The 18137-nt window shown below is 28.9% G+C and overlaps 1 protein-coding gene across 1 annotated transcript in view; it reads left to right on the top strand.

Moving 5' to 3' along the window:
* Window positions 1-18137, top strand: part of LOC123010717 (hemicentin-1) — a 264155-nt gene that overhangs the window by 143563 nt on the left and 102455 nt on the right. Inside the window, exon 3 of the mRNA XM_044407799.1 lies at window positions 1206-1414. Within this exon, the coding sequence (XP_044263734.1) occupies window positions 1206-1414 (209 nt within the window). The remainder of the gene's footprint in view (window positions 1-1205; window positions 1415-18137) is intronic.

Here is an 18137-nt window from a genome sequence, read left to right as displayed (position 1 = left end):
ATCATTGAGCAAAAAAGATCTAGAAGTTTAAAGCAGTAGCTATAAATATAAGAGCAAATCTTTTTCAAATCAAATCACTTTCCATTCGGATTTCGACTTGTTCACTTTGTTCTAGCTTTCTGAACTTTTTTTGAAAATGTTCTGAGCAAATGCTTTCTCATCACTTTCGAGTGATGTTAAAAGCTAGAACAAAGTGAACAACTCGGAATCTGAATGGAAAGTGATTTGATTTGAAAAAGATTTGCTCTTATATTTAAGACTCGAGCCTTAAACTTCTAGATTCTCTTTGCTCAATGATCAGTGGTCATTTTTAGAACAAAAAAACTCTTTATTTGCTTTAATTAGTACGCAGGTACTCTTTATTTGTTTTAAGTGAACAAACAGTTTTTGTTTAATCTAATTAGAACAAAGGGTGCAATTGACCATTTTTAAGCAAAAGAAGAGTCTGAAAACAAATACTTTTATAAAAATGCAATTTTAAGTAAGATTAACATAGCAAGAGCAATGCTTGATTAGAAAACCTTAACTTCAAAAAATCATATCTTGAAAACTACTCGGTATATTTTTTTGAAAATTTGGATTACAACTAACAAAGAGATGCTCTACACGATGGTAATAATGAAAAAAATTACTCGTAGCGTTTTTCTTAGATTATTTCGATTTACTTCAAACTCAAAAGTTTGCCAATATTCAATTTCAAATTTTATATCATTCTAAAAGGCAAAGCCATCCCTTTAGAATAATCTTTATTTGAAGAAAATCGGCCTAATAGTTATTGAGTAATGATTTTTTAAAGTTAAAGTATTTCAAATTCATTTAAATTAGAAAAAAATTATTTTGTACAAAGTGTGTGGACTTTTTAAATTTTTTTAGTGCATTTGATTTGTCTCACTGAGACAAATAATATAAAATTTGTCAAGTTGTCACGACTTGACTTTTTTTGTCGCCTGTGTTATCGGTAGACAACGAAACTAGTTTATTTGCAGTATACGAAAATTCTAACGATAACTAACGATATCGTTCAGGGTTACAGAATAAGGCACTTTTTCAATTTGCTGGGCCACCCTGTATAGTAAAATTAGATTAGTTTTCGGACAAACAGCCTAGTTGGCAACCTTTTAAACTCGGGGGTGTTTCGAGGAGAAAACTTTCGCACCCAAGTCAAACAATCGACCGGAACTTAACATAGTTTCCTGTATTTGCAGTGTGGACGGCAGGGATCGGGATTTCAGTCTCGCCGAGCGTTGGTCCGATGAAAATGTGTTTGCCAACAGGGCGTACTTCATGCCCGAAAAGCAGCCGGCGGAGTTGGGGGTGGACCACATCAGGGAGACGGACCAGGGGGTCTACAGATGCAGAGTCGATTTTAAAGTGGCACAAACGAGGAACAGTAAAGTCAACCTCACGGTTATCGGTAAGTGGGACGATATTGATTCGCTCTCTTCTTGCCAGGATTGAATAAACTAAACAGGATGACAGAGGGACAAACGACCATTTGCATTTTATATTGGACAGACACGGCGAGTCGTGTTCGAACGGTGTAATAATTAAAACGTTATTTACATTTTTTAATTGAAGACGGGGTTAAACATGCCCCAACTCGAAATAAAACGCTAATGGGGGCGCAACATAAAACGATTGCCAGCGCTCTGATCTGCATTTTTGAGCAACATGAATTAAAAGAGAGACAATTTTTAAAACATTTCGTCGAATCTAAGGTTTTTCATGACATTGTTTTATCTTTTTCCATCCAGTACTTTCTCTGCATTTCCTCCATGAATTCAATTTGTTCCATTTAAGTTGTGTTATTTTAAACTGAAACTTTTTTGAATTATTCTTCCTCAGGACAACATATTTCTTGAAGCTTTTGCAACTTTTTCACAAAAAATATTATGATTAATGTTGAGTCATCAGCAGTTCGATGGGTTTTAGCAGTTTTTGGTTTATTTTTGTTTCTAAACTGTTTTTTTACTGAATTGTTTACAATTTTAATTATATTTCATAAAACACAACACACTTTTTCTTAAATTACGGTAATTAAAAAATGCATGTGTTTATCTTTTAAAAACTAAGGATGTTTCAACTAAACTTTGCGTCCAAGTTTGGAAAAAATGCTGAAACAGGTCAATTTTAACAAAAATTTAAATAGCAAAAGAGGTAGAGTGATACATTATTTTGAGGATATTTTGAGCAGTATATCTCTTAAAATGTGTATTGATTTTTTAAAACCATTTTTGTTCCTCAAAAAAATCGTTCAAAATTAAAAAAACAGGGTTGCATAAACAATAAAGCAATTTTAGAATAATAGGTCACGGAACCCTTCCTGATATTTAAATTTTTTGACTCTGAGCAGAAAAACTTTAAAATTTTGATACAATTTGGTCCTCTTTCAGACCTGTTTCAGAATTTTTTTAAACTTAAACGAAATCGAAAATTTTAAGAAGTGCAAATTTTAGTTAAGACAGCATTAAATGCTCAGATTTTTAGATGTTATAAAATTTAAAATTATGTTGTTATTATTATTATTATATTATGTTATTATTTTAATAATCTCTTTAAACTTGAGAATTTTTGTTACAAGACATATTTTCAAAGCTCTTTTCTGACATTTTACATTTTATAATTTTGTACTGTTTAAGTTCTGTTTATTTTTTTGCATATTCAAACTTTTTTAAATTAATTTTTTGTAAGATAAATATTATGATTATGCTGAATTATCAAAAGTTCGATAAGTTTCAGCACCTTTTGGTTTCTCTAAATCAAATTATCTTATTTTTGTTTCAGATCTGTTTTTCCCCATATTTTTTTTTAATTTCATAAAAATTTTTATTATTAAGCTTATAAATATTGAAATTCACCGTCAACAATGGTAAAATCGTTAAAAAAAATAAACAACAAATAATTTCTTAATAATGCATTTATAGAAATTTGAGATATTGTATTACAAATCGACATTTTTTTACAAAACTGTTTCCTGGCATTACTGTATCCAATAATTTCGTTCTATTAAAGTTCTGTTCAATTTTATTGAAAACTAAAACTTTTCTTAAGTTATTTCTTAAGTAAGTCTTTTGCGGGATAATTTTTTTACTAAAATTTTTATGATTTCATCTATTTTTAAGTTAGTACTGTTAGTAGTTAGTACCTACTCAAAAATACTTAGTTTCTTAACTCTATTTTTATAAATAATATTTTTCATATTTTTTAAAGATTGAGAAATTGTTTTCTCAGATTTTTTCAAAGACCATCAATGTACTTACATTAAATTTCTTTTTTACTTAAATTCTTTGTCTTAATGTATTATACAGTTTTTGTATTTTTAATCATTTTTCTTCAAATTTAAGAATTTCTGTTCCAAGTCTTTAAACCTAACATTCTTTACATTTCAACTATTATCAGCCAAAATTTTTGAAGCTTTTTCTTGACATTTTGTTGAATTCGAAAATTTTGCTCAAAATTTTTCTAAATGTCATAGTATATTTTAAACTATATTCAAACTTCTAATTTTAAATAAGGACTCAATTTTTTTTAATTTTAAAAATATTAGTTTTTTTGGTACCGACATGTGTAATACATAAGTTCTACTTTAACTAAAAATTATTGTTTAAAAAAATATATTTAAAGTAAACAAAATAAATAATTAAAAAATAATAGAATAAACCAAACTAGGTATATGTTTTTCTGATTTGTTACTTCTTAATAAAAATTTGAAAATATATTTCAACTATTTATTACCAACCAGAATTTTTGAAGCCGTTTTTTAAATTTGAATGTTTTGCTCTATTTAAGCTCTGTCTAATTTTGTTCTCAACTGTAGATACAGAAAAGTTTTTGGATTTTCAGCAATTCTATTGTCTAATTTTAAACAATTTCTGATTTCTCTAAATTAGATTTTTTTTGAAATTTTCAATTAGAAAGTAAGTATTTAGAATCCCATTTTTGATTCATAACTGTTTTTGTCACACATATTTTTTTAAAGTTTGAAAAATTGTTTTCTAGAATTTTGCTGTTTAAATTTTTGTACATTTGATTGTTTAACAATCTCTCAAGTCGACTTTTCCAAAGCTTTTCTCAAACATTCTATTTTAGTTCTGTTTAATTTTGTGTTATTTTTTACGCATGTCTACTGTCTTGTGCAGGACCATTTTTTATAAAATTTTCGTGACTTTTTTAGCACAATTATACTGATTTACTTATGCAGTTCTGATTTCTCTAAATTAGGAGACAGTACTGAGAATAACTTTTTGGTTTCTAAATTGTTCTTTTCCTAAATATTATTTTAGTATTTTTTAAAACTAATTTGTCTTCTAACATTAAATTTGATGGTAAAATGAGAAATATGTTTGTTTTTCTTAAAGACCAAGTTTAAATTACAATTTTCTTTTACTTTCTGTTTTTTATTAGACGCTCTGATCTTTAATTTATTACACATTAAACCTTGAAATAAAAAGTTTATTTATAAAAATCGATTTTATGATTAAAAAAAAGTTTTGAATTTTTATCCACTTTCCAAGCCTCTTAATAAAATTTAACAACCCGCAGTGCTTTCCCGAATCCGGAAACTACCTCCAGCTCAATCGGAAATACCCCATGTCTATTCCCTGTTGTCGGCGCAATAACACATTCTTAAATCACCGCCTGTTATGTTTTATGGCCCATATAGAGCAACAAAGAACCAAATTCGATTTCCCACCCGATTTCAATCCGCAGTCTTTATATCTCACCCCTAAACTAGAACTGTATCCATTTCAATAACCCACCTAATTACAAATGGTCAAATTTAATAGATTCTCTCAGTGTAGTGGCCTAATCGCCTACATTTCACCCCACCTATCATTAATTTTAATCGAACGTCACCGCTTTCATATTCATGTCTCTATTCGAAATTCATCGACACCTGCGACTGGCGTGGGGGCCATCGATTCGTATTTCGTGGCAAAAAACGTGTCATTTCCGGTTGCATTTCGGCACTGCAGCAAACTTGCCCCGAGTTTGATTAATATTCACGTCTCAGGCCAATCCAAGCCAACTTCTTGTCGGATTTGGGTCGTTAGTTAATCTGCATGTGCCGTAGATTTGTACTCGGTTTTTGCAGACAACTTTTCAGAGTTTGCTCTAATTATTCGCTTCATTATTATGCGGGAACGGTTATTGACTGCTGCACTGGGAAATTTTCTTGCAGAAAGCAACTGAGATAAAAGTTGTGATGACTGTTTCTTGCGGCGGATAATTGTTTACTATCGGAAAAGTTTCCAGGAATTGGTTAAGTAATTTGTTTACGGAAGGAAATAACTGGGGGACACTAAAAGCGAAATTATATTAAAGGCGAAGCCTCTATCAATGCGAAACTAACGCAAACTTTACTGCTGACGAACGACAAACGAAACTGTTATAGCAGAATAAACAAAATTAAAGATCGACTGTTAGTGAAGCAAAAAACAACCTGTCTTGAGTTGGGTGGGACTTCTTCAAAACAAGAATTTTCTTACTTGTTATAATTTTTTCAGTCCACTTTTACACAAAAAACTATTTTTTTCAGTCGTTGTCCCATAAAAATTCCGAGTTGTTAATTATTATATTTTATTTTCATATAAAAAATTTGTAAATTTCTTTGTCTCGGTTTTTTCAAATAAAATTCTTAAATTACAAAAACGTATTTTTATTTAAACTTGTATATAGTTTCAAAATTCATTTTTACAAATTAAAAGTGTAAGCTTCTCAAAGAACAACAAGTAAAGGAAAAGTTTTAATATAAGCTTCTGGTATTTCAAAGACCTATTTCCTAATTAATTTAAATCAAGAAAAGTGTTCTCTAGTTATGAATTTGTACAAAGTAAACATAACTTGTTTAATTAAAGTCAGAGATGCAAAAATGAACATTTTACCTGACAAAAACAAAAAAAAGTATTTGGAAGTGAGAACTTGATAATTAAAAATTGAAAAAAAAAGACAACTTAAAGTTTCAGAAATATCAAACAAAAATTCAACGTAGTTGAAAAGAAAAAAGGAAAAACAGAGAACACATTTCAATCAAATAAAAAATGATATCTTACAAAAGACAGTTGAGAAACTAAAACATTACCAAGAACCAAATTGTATTCGTACGACTTTAGATTTGCAACAAACGAACAAACTTAAACAAAATTTAAAAAATAAAAAAGTTATATATTGTCAAAACTTAAAATTCCCAAATTTAATAAGATTATTATACAGATTTTTCTCCAATTTGGATGTGAAAAGCAAGTGATATGTCATTTTAGTTGTCTAATGTGCTTAATTTTAACACTTCTTATAAAATATGACATTATTTTATCACTAGTGTTAAAAAGTGTGACAAAAAGATGATAAATAACACTGTTTTCTTAGCAACCGCCCCGATACTATACAGGGTGATTCTTAAATAGACCGACAAAATTTTATCACAGCTTTCCATAATCTGTACCCTTTTTACGTTGATTTGTCGGTTTATTTAGGAGTCACCCGGTATAGTACGATTTTGGAAAATGATTGAAATCACAGATTTAAAATTCGAATTTGATGCCTACGCTTTTCCAACCAAATTGGAAAAAATCTTGTATGAAACACGATGCAAAATGGCTGTTTTTTGCACACGACTAGTAAACTTGTAAACTTGTTGCAAAAATAGCTATTTTTAAGTTTGTATTTTTCAGTTTTTTTAGTTGTGGCAAAAAATAAAAACGTTACCTACAACTAACTCATTAAATTCGTAAGAGATAAACACACTTAAACAAGATTTAAAAAATAAAAAAATAAATTATTGTCAAAACTTGAAATAAAACTCTCAATTTCAAAGAGCTTTTTAAAAATATTTTAGTTTTGTCTTTTTCAATTTTTGTATTTCAAAAACCATTTCAAAATTACTCTTTCTTATATTTCGATGGTCTCATCAGTTTACAAAATACAGGATGTTTTTTAAAAAACGGCTGGCGGTGTATAATTTTTATTTATAAGCCTATTTAAAAAATTGAATTAAATGGTTTTTAATACAGTATAAGCTGATAATTTTAGAATTTTCCTTTATGTCATAGTATATTTTGAACCACTCGTAAGTAAATTCAAATTTCTAATTTTAAATAGGGACTCAATTTTTTTAATATTTTGAAAAATATTAGCCTTTTTGGTACACACATGTCTAATACATAAGTTCTACTTTAACTAAAAATTATTGTTAAAAAAAATATCAAACTTGGAAAAAAATAATATAATAAGTTAATACAATCTACTTGCATGGTGTCAATAAAAAATTGACGTTGACGATAATTTTATTTAAAGTAAACAAAATAAATAAGTAAAAAATAATAAAATAAATTAATCGCTACATATTACCAGCCAGATTTTTTGAAGCTTTTTCTTGACATTTTATTAAATTTGAAAGTTTTGCTCTATTTAAGCTCTGTTTAATTTTGTTCTCAACTGTAAAGAAAAGTTTTTTTGTAATTAATGTTGGGGTTTCTGATTTCTGTAAATTGGATGTGTTTTTTTTTTAACTTTAAGTTAGAAAGTAAATATTTAGAATCTCTTTTTTGATTCTTAACTGTTTTTTTCATAAATATTTCCTATTTATTTTAAAGTTTGAAAAATTGTCTCCTAGAATTTTGTTGTTTAACTTTTTGTACATTTGATTGCTTAACAATCTCTCCAAATTTGAGAATTTTTAATACAAGTCGACTTTTCTCTGACATTCTTTATTACTTCTGTTTAATTTTGTGTTTTTTTACGCATCTCTACTGTCTTGTGCAGGACCATTTTTTATAAAAATTTTGTGACTTCTTTAGCACAATTATACTGATTTACTTATGCAGTTTTGATTTCTCTAAATTAGAAGTCAGTACTGAGAATTACTTTTTGGTTTCTAAACTGTTTTTTTCCTAAATATTATTTTAGTAAGTTATAAAATCTAATAAGTTATTAAAATCTAGTTGCATGGTGTCAATAAAAAAATTGACGCTAACAATAATTTCGTTTAAAGTACACCAAACAAATAAGTAAAAAATAAAAAAATAAATGAATCGCAATAAAGTAAATGTTTTTCTGATTTGTTATTATTTTTTTAACTTTGATAATTATTGGAACAATAATTTCTAGTAACATTAAAACATATTGCACATATCTGTACCAAGAAAACTAATACCTTCGAAATTATAAAGAACAAAAATTGGGTTCCAATTAAAATTAGAAAGTTGAATAGGGCCCAAAATATACCATAACATTTAGAAAAATTCTAAAATTGTCGTCTTATACTATATTAAAAAGTCTATAGCGCCTGGATTTTTTTAAAAATCACCCTGTATTAAGGGTTGTTCTTGAATTATTGTTAAAAATTCAGATATTAGCAATTTTTGTCTGAAAATTTTTATTAAGTGGTTTGAAGAGTTAAATGGGTCAGAAAATATTCAAAGATCAAAAGCTTTGACGTTTCAATCACGATTTTTAATTCCTTCTCCATACACGTTAATAAGCGATCAATGTGGTCTAATTAATTATTAAAAGCTCCTGTTTTGTCGGTATTTCGAAAGTAATCACTTTCCTTCTGTTAGCGTCAACAGCGCATTTTTAATTCACGAAGTAATTAAGTTTTTTCAAGGCCCAACTCATTACATCTACATTCCATCGTGATGCAACCTCCCAATATTTGCACAATTAAAGCTCGTCAGATCTCTTGTGAAATTCAAATCCGAATTTGAAAAGTTAATGTGCACTTTATACACATCTGTTTTCAATAATTGAAAAGCAAAAGTATATTGCCGTTGCGTCGTCTCTCTTAAGAGCTTTCCGGCCGTCAGATTCTTTGAGCTACGCATTTCAGTATTCAGAATATTCCACCTGAAATAATGAATATTTATGGAATGAACAATGGATGTTCGCGCTGTGTATTTGTTGGCGTTTCTTCAAATTATGTTCGAGCAAAGAGCTCTGTTTTACTTTGTGGCTCTTTTCATATTTCACAAATAGACACAATTCGTCTTTCATAATAAATTTCAGGATTCAGGCGACCGAAAAATTCACAATTCATGTACAAACATCTCAGAATTAGTCGTAAACACGTAACCTTGCGTCCCTGGAAACTTAATTAGGGCCCAACTATCCGAATGAAATATTTATTTTGGCGGGATTTGCCACTCCTGGTGGACATGAAGGGAAAACTCGTGGTTAATTCCAGACTCGATTAAGGTTACGTCAATTAAATATGGTCTGAATAAGCCCTAATTTGGAGATATTGTCGAGTGATTATCATGCAAATGAATGTTTTAGGTGGAGATAGTGGCGAAAAATCGCCGGGGATTCACCGAATTAGAATATCCGGATACGAAAAATATATGTGAGAATAAATTCAATTTTATTCATGTGGTTTATGTAAATTGTTTATTTCGTTTTATCATTCGTGCATATTCTGAATAATTTTCAGGCTGCTGAAACAGCGCATTCGAGTCGGGGGGTAAACAGCGGAAAAACCGGATTTTTATACGGTGACGAGTAGTGATTATGAAAACTAAAAGTTTAATTTGTTTGAGGGGAAATTGCCAATGGAACGCCAAACGGAAAATTCAACGCTGAAATTGTTTCATTTCCAGACCAAATATTTGCCCGATTTCAACCAAATAAATCTACCATATTTTTATCGCAAATAGCTCAATTGCAGTTCATTGCAGATTTGCAAAAACTTACATTTATAAATTGATTTTGGTAGAAATCTGTTTTGTTTTCATTTAAAAACACACTTTTAATTCCGGATTTTCACCATTGGATACACAAATTCTGAAATTTTTTTAGGTTTCCGAATCATCGGCTCCTGAAAAAAAGTGGGGAATATTTATGAAATAAACTTTAGTTTTTATCGCAAATCGCCCAATTACATTTCGGTGCAAAAAATTATAAATTTTGTCTTTTTGGGTACAAGTCTGTTTAGTCTTTATCAAAAAGATCAAAAAGCACTTTCGATTCTCGGTTTTCACTATTCGATTCAAAGAATTCTAAAAAAAATCAGTTTTCTAAACTGAACACTAGAAATGGGAAATATCATGAAATATAGTTAATTTAAGTTGGGCAAATCGCTCAATTACAATTCGATGCAAACTGACAAAAAATTGTAAATTCAGTCTTTTATAAAAATCTGTAGCATCTTCTTCAAACAATATGAAAAAAAAATTAATTTCAAATTTCCACCATTTTTCAGCTTTCTGAATTATCGACGAATATTGCTTCTGAAAAAAAGTAGGGAATATTTATGACATATTTTATTAAAGTTTGGCTTTCATCGAAAATCGCTAAATTACAACAATTTGGTGCAGATTAACAAAAAATTATAAATTTAGACTTTTGTAAAAATCTATTTTGGTTTCATCAAAAAGTAGGAAAAACACATTCCGTTTCGTGTTTTCACCATCTGATTCACAAAATTCTAAAAAAAATTCAGTTTTCTAAATTATCGGTAAATATCACTTCTGAGAAAAAGTGTAGAAGATCATTAAATATTTAATGAAAAACTTGTTTCATCAATTTTTTGTCACCATTTGATTCACATAATTCTAAATTTTTTTTTGAATTATCCATAATTATCACTTCTGCAAAAAAGTGTAGAATGTCATTAAATATTTAATTTAAGTTTGATTTTTATAGCAAATCGCTCAATTACAATTCGATTCTAATTTACAAAAACTTAAAAAATTATAAATTTAGACTTTAATAAAAGTCTGTTTCGTTTTCTTCAAAAAATGAGGAAAACACTTTTAATTCCGGATTTTTACAATTCGATACACAACATTCTAAAAAAATTTCAGCTTTTTGAATTATCAGCGAATATTGTTTCTTAAAAAAAGTGGGAAATATTTATGAAATAATTTTATTAAAGTTTGGTATTTATCGCAAATCGCTCAATTACAATTCGGTGCAGATTAACAAAAAATTATAAATTCAGACTTTTGAAAAAATCTGTTTTGGTTTCATCAAAAAGTAGGAAAAACACATTCCGTTTCGTGCTTTCACCATTTGATTCACAATATTCTAAAACAGTTTCAGTTTTCTGAATTATCGGTAAATAACACTTCTGAGAAAAAGTTTAGAAGATCATTAAATATTTAATTTAAGTTTAAAATAGGAAAAATCTTTTTAATTTTGAAATACACAAAATTCTGAAACTTTTTCAGGTCAAATATTTATGATTTGTTTATTAAACTGGTTTTTATCGCAAATCGTTATTACAATTTGGTGCTAATTAACAGAAATGTAGACTTTTATAAAAATCTGTTTCCTTTTATTCAAAAAATAAGAAAAAAACTTTTAATTTCGAATTTCACCATTCGATACACAAAATTCTAAAAAGTTTTCAGTTTTTTCAACTATCGGCGAATATCGCTCCTGAAAAACAATAGCGAATATTCATGAAAAAATTCAATTAAAGTTTGGAATTCAGATTTAAAAAAAATCTGTGATCTTTACCAAATGACAAAAAACTATTTTAATTCACACAAAATTCGAAAATTTTTCAGCTTTTTCAGGTATCGGCGCATATCGCTCCTGAAAAAAAGTGGCGAATATTCATGGGATAATTTAATTAAAGTTTGTCTGAAACTTGTATTAGAATTTTGCACGGCGCATGCTTTATACATTTAAATGAATTTAAGCATGCGGCATCCCATGCAAATCGTCTGATATTAATCGTAAATCTTACGTAACGTCTTCGGGCCCTAATTCGGGCTAAAGTGCGGCCTGTTAGCCCGTTAATAGGGCGTAAGGGCAACGCCATTTACAACACAGATATTCTTCGTCAAATCCCTAAGAACTGGCCGTCGAATCCGTCTCTTGTTATATCTGCCAGCAACGTTTCATCTGAATAAAAAGTCAGCTCAAAGGATTCGCAACCATCAAAGGCAACAAGTGAGATGACAGCCAACATCATCTACCCAAGAAAACAGATTAAAGAAATCAATTCGGATTACAATGAAGGTCGTACTTGATAAGCGTCATTTAGGTTTCGCCAGAGGTGGAAATTCAAGGCGGGTTTTTGCGGCTCCTGTTTAGCGCAGGGCCGGGGGCGGCAGGGGCGGACTTGGCGGCGACAATGTACAACTTACCCACAACCGAAAATGCCCCCCAAAAAATTTTAAGTCTGTTATTTTCTCTCTTTGTCTATCCAACGAAATTTTGTATAAGTGTGTCCTTGTCTAACTGAAAAAACGCTAATTACTCTGTAGCACAATTTTAAAATTTGTTATAGTTTTAAATATTTAAATAAAATTTGCGACTCTAATCTCCCAATTAAACTTTTCCAGCTTCACCAGAACGAATAGTAAATTCAACGTAATTAGAAACTTTGTTTTGACACCGTTCTATTAAATTATCTATTTTTCACGCTGAGTTATTTTAAGTTTAGCAAGCTTTTATTTGATTTGAAACAAAACGTGGCCTGGAAAGAGACACAAACGAGCTTTCTGAAATGTAGTTAAAATAATTAAATTTTTGCCATTTGGGCCAACAAAACAAATAGTTTTGGCCTCTTCAAACAGTCTAACCTAATAGTTTTTCGCTCAGGAAGCAAATAAATTAATAGGATTTGGCCCAAGTGTCCCTCACGAGTGTATAAAAAAATTAGAACAATTGAAACAGCTCGCAATATCATAAATAAGCCGACAGTCCTGTCCTGAGCCTTGGTCCTCAGAGTATTGATCCTGCAGCAGGATCTAGTCCCGCCCGCTAGCGGCACTTGCTCCTGCCACACTCCTGCTGCACCCTTCGCAGGACGAAGGAGCTCGCCGTGATCGGTTAGTTCGCCCAATTACACATCTCACTCCGTGGCCTTTTTCCAATTTAATTAACTATTCAAGAGTTAATTATTTTCGGCGGCCTAAATTTACATGCCAAGATTGAGTTCATAAAAAAAATAATGTCATGATAAAATTTATTTATTAAGTTGGGACTGGTTTATTGTTATTTCGCGTAACTGTCGCTGGAGGCTTAATCGGGACGTTAAGTTTTATTGAATTTCTGATTATGGCTTTTTTCAAGGTAGTTTAATGCGGTTTATGGATACTCACTTTTATATTATAATCGTAATGGAACGGTGTAAATGCACGAAATGTAATCATCGCCGAAAGGCATTTGAAAGGCAGATTCGGATACTATTTCAGTTTTATTGAGAAATTCAAATTTTATATTTTGCTACACAGCGAGTTTAGACGTTTTTATCGTTTCTTAAATAATTATCACCTTTCACATTTTAACCTGTAAACAAGTGAATAAAAATAATAATATAAAAAAGTAAAACTAACTTCTTGTCAACAACAACAAATATTTATTTGTAAATTGCCAGTTAGAGTTTATTACGGACAGTGCAAATAATAGAAAATAAAAAATTAATAAATTTTATTTGAGTTTTTAATTAATTTAAATTATTTATTGATAATTGTTCAGGCACATTCACCAAAATTCAGTTTTCAACCAATTTAAAAGCAGATTAAAATTTTATTGATTAAATAATTCATCAGGTGTGTTAATAAAAAGCAATCAAAGTGGATTTTTTATTTTTTAGTTATTTTATTACTAAATAACACATAGTTGTTGCCAGAAACTGAAAATTAGTTACGTACTAAAAAATGTTTTAACTTTTTTACTTTAAATTATTATTTTAACCAAACATGTATAGCCATTGAGGAAAATTTCACATGACAAAATATTTGTTCTATGATGAGCTTCTATTTCAGGAAAAACAGACTGTGTACATTTTCATTTCAAATTTTAGTAATTATCCACTTTCTATTTGTATTTACTTTTTTCACTTTTTTTATAAATATTGATCACTTTGCCATTTTCGTACTATCGAATCTATTTTTATTTTTATTATTGTTTTATTTTCTTCTGGAGCTCTTGACGTTGCGAATAAAATCGAATCGAATCTAAGTCAAGGTTTTAACTATAAAATACAATATTCTATAAAAATAACTATAATTTTGACATTGTGGGATGTTCAAAAAGACGTAAACTTAAATTTTTTGCTTCAAAATAGGATATTTGTGAACTGTAACAAAGATAAGACTTAATCTTAACAAAAAATCAAACAAAATAATAAAATTAGTAATCAGAAGTAAAATAAAATGTTCAAATTCAAATTAAATGATATACCTGTTAAGACTAATATTCCAAATTTTGACTTTAAAACTACAACAAAGTGTGCCTAAAATTTTAATAAAATCGTTTTCATTACTTTTTTGTACTTGCATTTACAACACATAACTGGTAACAATAATTAAAAAAAATATATTTTTTTATAACAATAGCTAAAATTTTAGAAACTTACAAACCTAATTCTGACAGATGCACCAGAATCGCTCAATACTTTTACACAAAAAAAACACTTTTAATAAATATTTAGTTTTTTGTAAGAAAAGTCACCATAAGTACCCCAAATGTTGCATGTATGATTTTTTTCTACTAGCTCAAAATATAGATCTTAATAATTAAAGTATATTTGTACATAAATGAGACTTTAATATACCAAAATGTAGAGCCAAAGGTTTTTTGCTCAAATTATTTTTTTAAAATGTGCCATTTTTTAAAAACAAGATTTTTCAAAGATTTTTTTGAGTTTCAAAAAAAATATTTTTACAAATAGCATCCCACTATAATATTATATTATGTTACTTGAAGAAAAAGTGACAGTTGATGTGGCGAAGCTAAACGTCAGCTGAGCCACATAAACTCTCTTTTACTCCATATAACATAATATACTATTTTATCCGCAAATCAGATTGAGAGTAAAAAGCACACTATAATTAGCACGTGAATGAACAAAATAATCAGAAGGCCTTTCAATTTTTGAAAGTTTTTATTGATTTAGCTGATGGATGACTAGTGCAGTTAGTAGTGCAAAATATCGGATGCTGAGAATCTGCAATGTACCCCTCCAGAAACCAGAAACTGCTAAAACAGCGAAAGAAACAAAAAAAAACAACAGCAAAAAAACACAATTTTTACTGCATGACTGAAATTAGTCACAAAAGAAACGTTTACGGATAAACTCTCTTTTTACAAAAATTATAATTTGAAAATTACAATAACTATCTACATAAAAGTGGATTCGTTTAATTCAATTTTAATAAAAAAAAAAATTATGTATATGGCCATTTAAAAAAAAATCAGCATAATTCAGAAACAAAACAAAATTTCATGATCACATTTTTATAGCACTTTAATTTTTATTAATTAAGAAAACTATTGGTTACTTACTTTTTACTCACCTCGTATACAGTGTCCAAATTTTGAAAAATATTTTGGACACAATTGGATTTTTTTTAATTTCAGTAAATGAGTCAAATTATCCCATAAACTTTGTGTTTTACACAAAATACAAATTTGCCACATGTTGCATACGTGTTTTTTTCTACAAGTGTCTAAAAAATCAGGCAAATTTCAACAGTGAGGTTTGTTGTTTGGCTGTTTATGAGCAACGTTAAAAAAGTGAACCGTGTTAATAAAGCTTCTGACTAGTTTTAGTTTATTCCCTGGTTGCATGTAGCACGAAAAAGCTTGGACGTGAAATTAGCGTTGTAATAAAGCAAATAAAAAATCCTCAATTGCTATATTTATATTTGATTCGGATCGGTTTAATCATGGCCGAATGCAAATTTAACCGACAAGACCACTATATGCATAAATCAATCATCGAAAAATGGATAGCTTGTCGCAAATATTAGCCCGGATTACCAATTACCGAGGGGCCGTTAACTTGAAAAAAATGTGTACAACTAATTCCAATTCCAGAAAAAATCCACCAAAATTACAGTAATTCCAAAAAAAATCCAGTAATCCCAATAATCCATCTTAATTCTATTTTTGTCAGATTAATTCCTATGATTCCAAATTAATTCAGGTAGTTCCAAATTAATTTCTGCAATTCCAAATTAAATAGTTCTAAAAAATTCGATTTAATTTTGAAAAGAAATTATACATACAGGGTGATCCTGGGGTGCGTGCACGCTCCATTTTTTCTATTCAAGTTATCGACATGCTTTTTTTAGGCGATAGGTCTAACAATGAGGCATATTACAAAAATATTTTTATTCATATACAGGTGTCCCAAAATAAGATACACAACTAAGTTCGTTTTTTTTTTAAATAAAAAGCCCAAATTTTTGTTACATTTTTGGATTCGCCACTAAATTGTCAATATAACGCATTTAGATTTCTTGGACTTATCTGCAATAGTTTTTGACTTATGTCAATTTATGTGTCAAAATTGCGTTGTGCGTAAACTCACAAAAAAATTTATCATTTTAAAACTATTCAAGATAACTTAACCAACTTTTTTCCAGTCGTTTTCTTAAACTCTAGCGCATTTTCTGACATAAAGGCAATCTCGGAGTCGATGTTCCATCGCCTACTACGATTTTTTGAAAATGACAAAATACAAATGGCAATAATTTGATTTTTTTAACTACAACACTCTATATTTTATTGCCTCATTGCATGGCATTTTTTATGAGCTTTTTATCGATATAGAGTTTATGGGGTCTACTTTGTAAAATTTGTGAGATTTTTGCAAAATAAGAAATGTTTTTTTTTCTAAAAAAAAAGAATTCGAATAAGCCGCTATCGTAAAATTTGTCACATCTATGCTATTCTGAAAAAAATATGTTTCAATAAAATGAAATTGTAATAGAAATAGGAATACACTAAAATAAAGAAAACAATTTTAGTAATCTTTATAAGAACAGGAAAGAATGATTAACAGAAAAAAATGTAAAAATTTTGAGAAAAGACTACTTATAATAAACCTTATATCGACAAAAAGCTCATAAAAATACCATGCAATAATACAATAAAATATAGAGTGTTCTAAAAAAAATGGATTATTGCCATTTGTATTTTGAAATATTCAAAAAATCGTAGTAGGCGATGGAACATCGACTCCGTGTTCTCCCTTATAATAATAATAACTTTATTTAACGGTAATATCCTTTACATTAAATAATGATAAAATTATAATAGAAAACAAATCACATATAAACATAATTAAAGAATACTAAATGACTAACTCAACGAAACTTTTAGAAAACGCTTGAAACTATTACAGGATTTAAAATTAAAAAAGTCCAACTTGACACTGTACATGTTACAAATTCTTAAAAGATCATTTAGAGGAGAATTAAACAGATAATTATTGTGTGCAAACGAAATTTTGAATAATTATCTCAGAAAATGAGAAATCGACTGGAAAAAGTTGGTTAAGTTATCTTGAATAGTTTTAAAATGATGAATTTTTTGTGAGTTTACGCACAACGCAATTTTGACACATAAATTGACATAAGTCAAAAACTATTACAGATAAGTCCAAAAAACCTTTTGACAATTTAGTGACAAATCCAAAAATGTAAAAAATGTGGTTTTCATTTAAAAAAACAGAACTTAGTTGTGTATCTTATTTTGGGACAATCTGTATATTAATAAAAATATTTTTATTATGTGCCTCATTGTTAGACCTATCGTCTAAAAAAAATCATTTCAATAACTTGAATAGAAAAAAATAGAAAAAAAACTATTTAATTTGGAATTACAGGAATTATTTTGGAAGTACGGAAATTAAGTTGGAATTACAGAAACTAGAAATTGGAATTAAGTTGTGTATGTTATTTAGGACATCCTGTATCTGAATAGAAATATTTTTGTAATGTGCCTCATTGTTGGGTCTATCGTTTAAAAAAAAATCATCTCAACTTGGATAGAAAAAAAGTTTTGGAGCTTGCACGCACCCCTGGGTCATCCTGCATAAGTGTCCTTAAAGAATTTCAGTAATTCCAAAAAGAGTTCCAAAAATTCCAGTAATTCCAAAAAGAATTCCAGAAATTCCAGAAAAATTCCAGTAATTCACATATAATTCCAGCAATTTCAACGATCCAAAGATAATTTCAATAATTCCAAGGGATTTCCGATTAAATTCCAAAAATTTGCACAACTAATTCCAGAGTGAACGACCCCTCGGCAATTACAATAAGGAATGTATGTTGTGACGTGCAGAGAAAATGTTTGTGAAAAAAGCCAGTTAACCTGTATATGAATAGAAATATTTTTGTAATGTGCCTCATTGTTGGGACTATCGTTTAAAAAAAAATCATGTCAATAACTTG

The sequence above is a fragment of the Tribolium madens genome, unplaced genomic scaffold, assembly GCF_015345945.1.
Source record: "Tribolium madens isolate multiple individuals breed KSU strain unplaced genomic scaffold, Tmad_KSU_1.1 Scaffold_91;HRSCAF=231;Tcas5.2_LG7, whole genome shotgun sequence".
NCBI classification, from domain to species: domain Eukaryota; kingdom Metazoa; phylum Arthropoda; class Insecta; order Coleoptera; family Tenebrionidae; genus Tribolium; species Tribolium madens.
The sequence above is the reverse complement of the archived record's forward strand: the minus strand, read 5'-3'. Positions and strand labels throughout refer to the sequence as shown.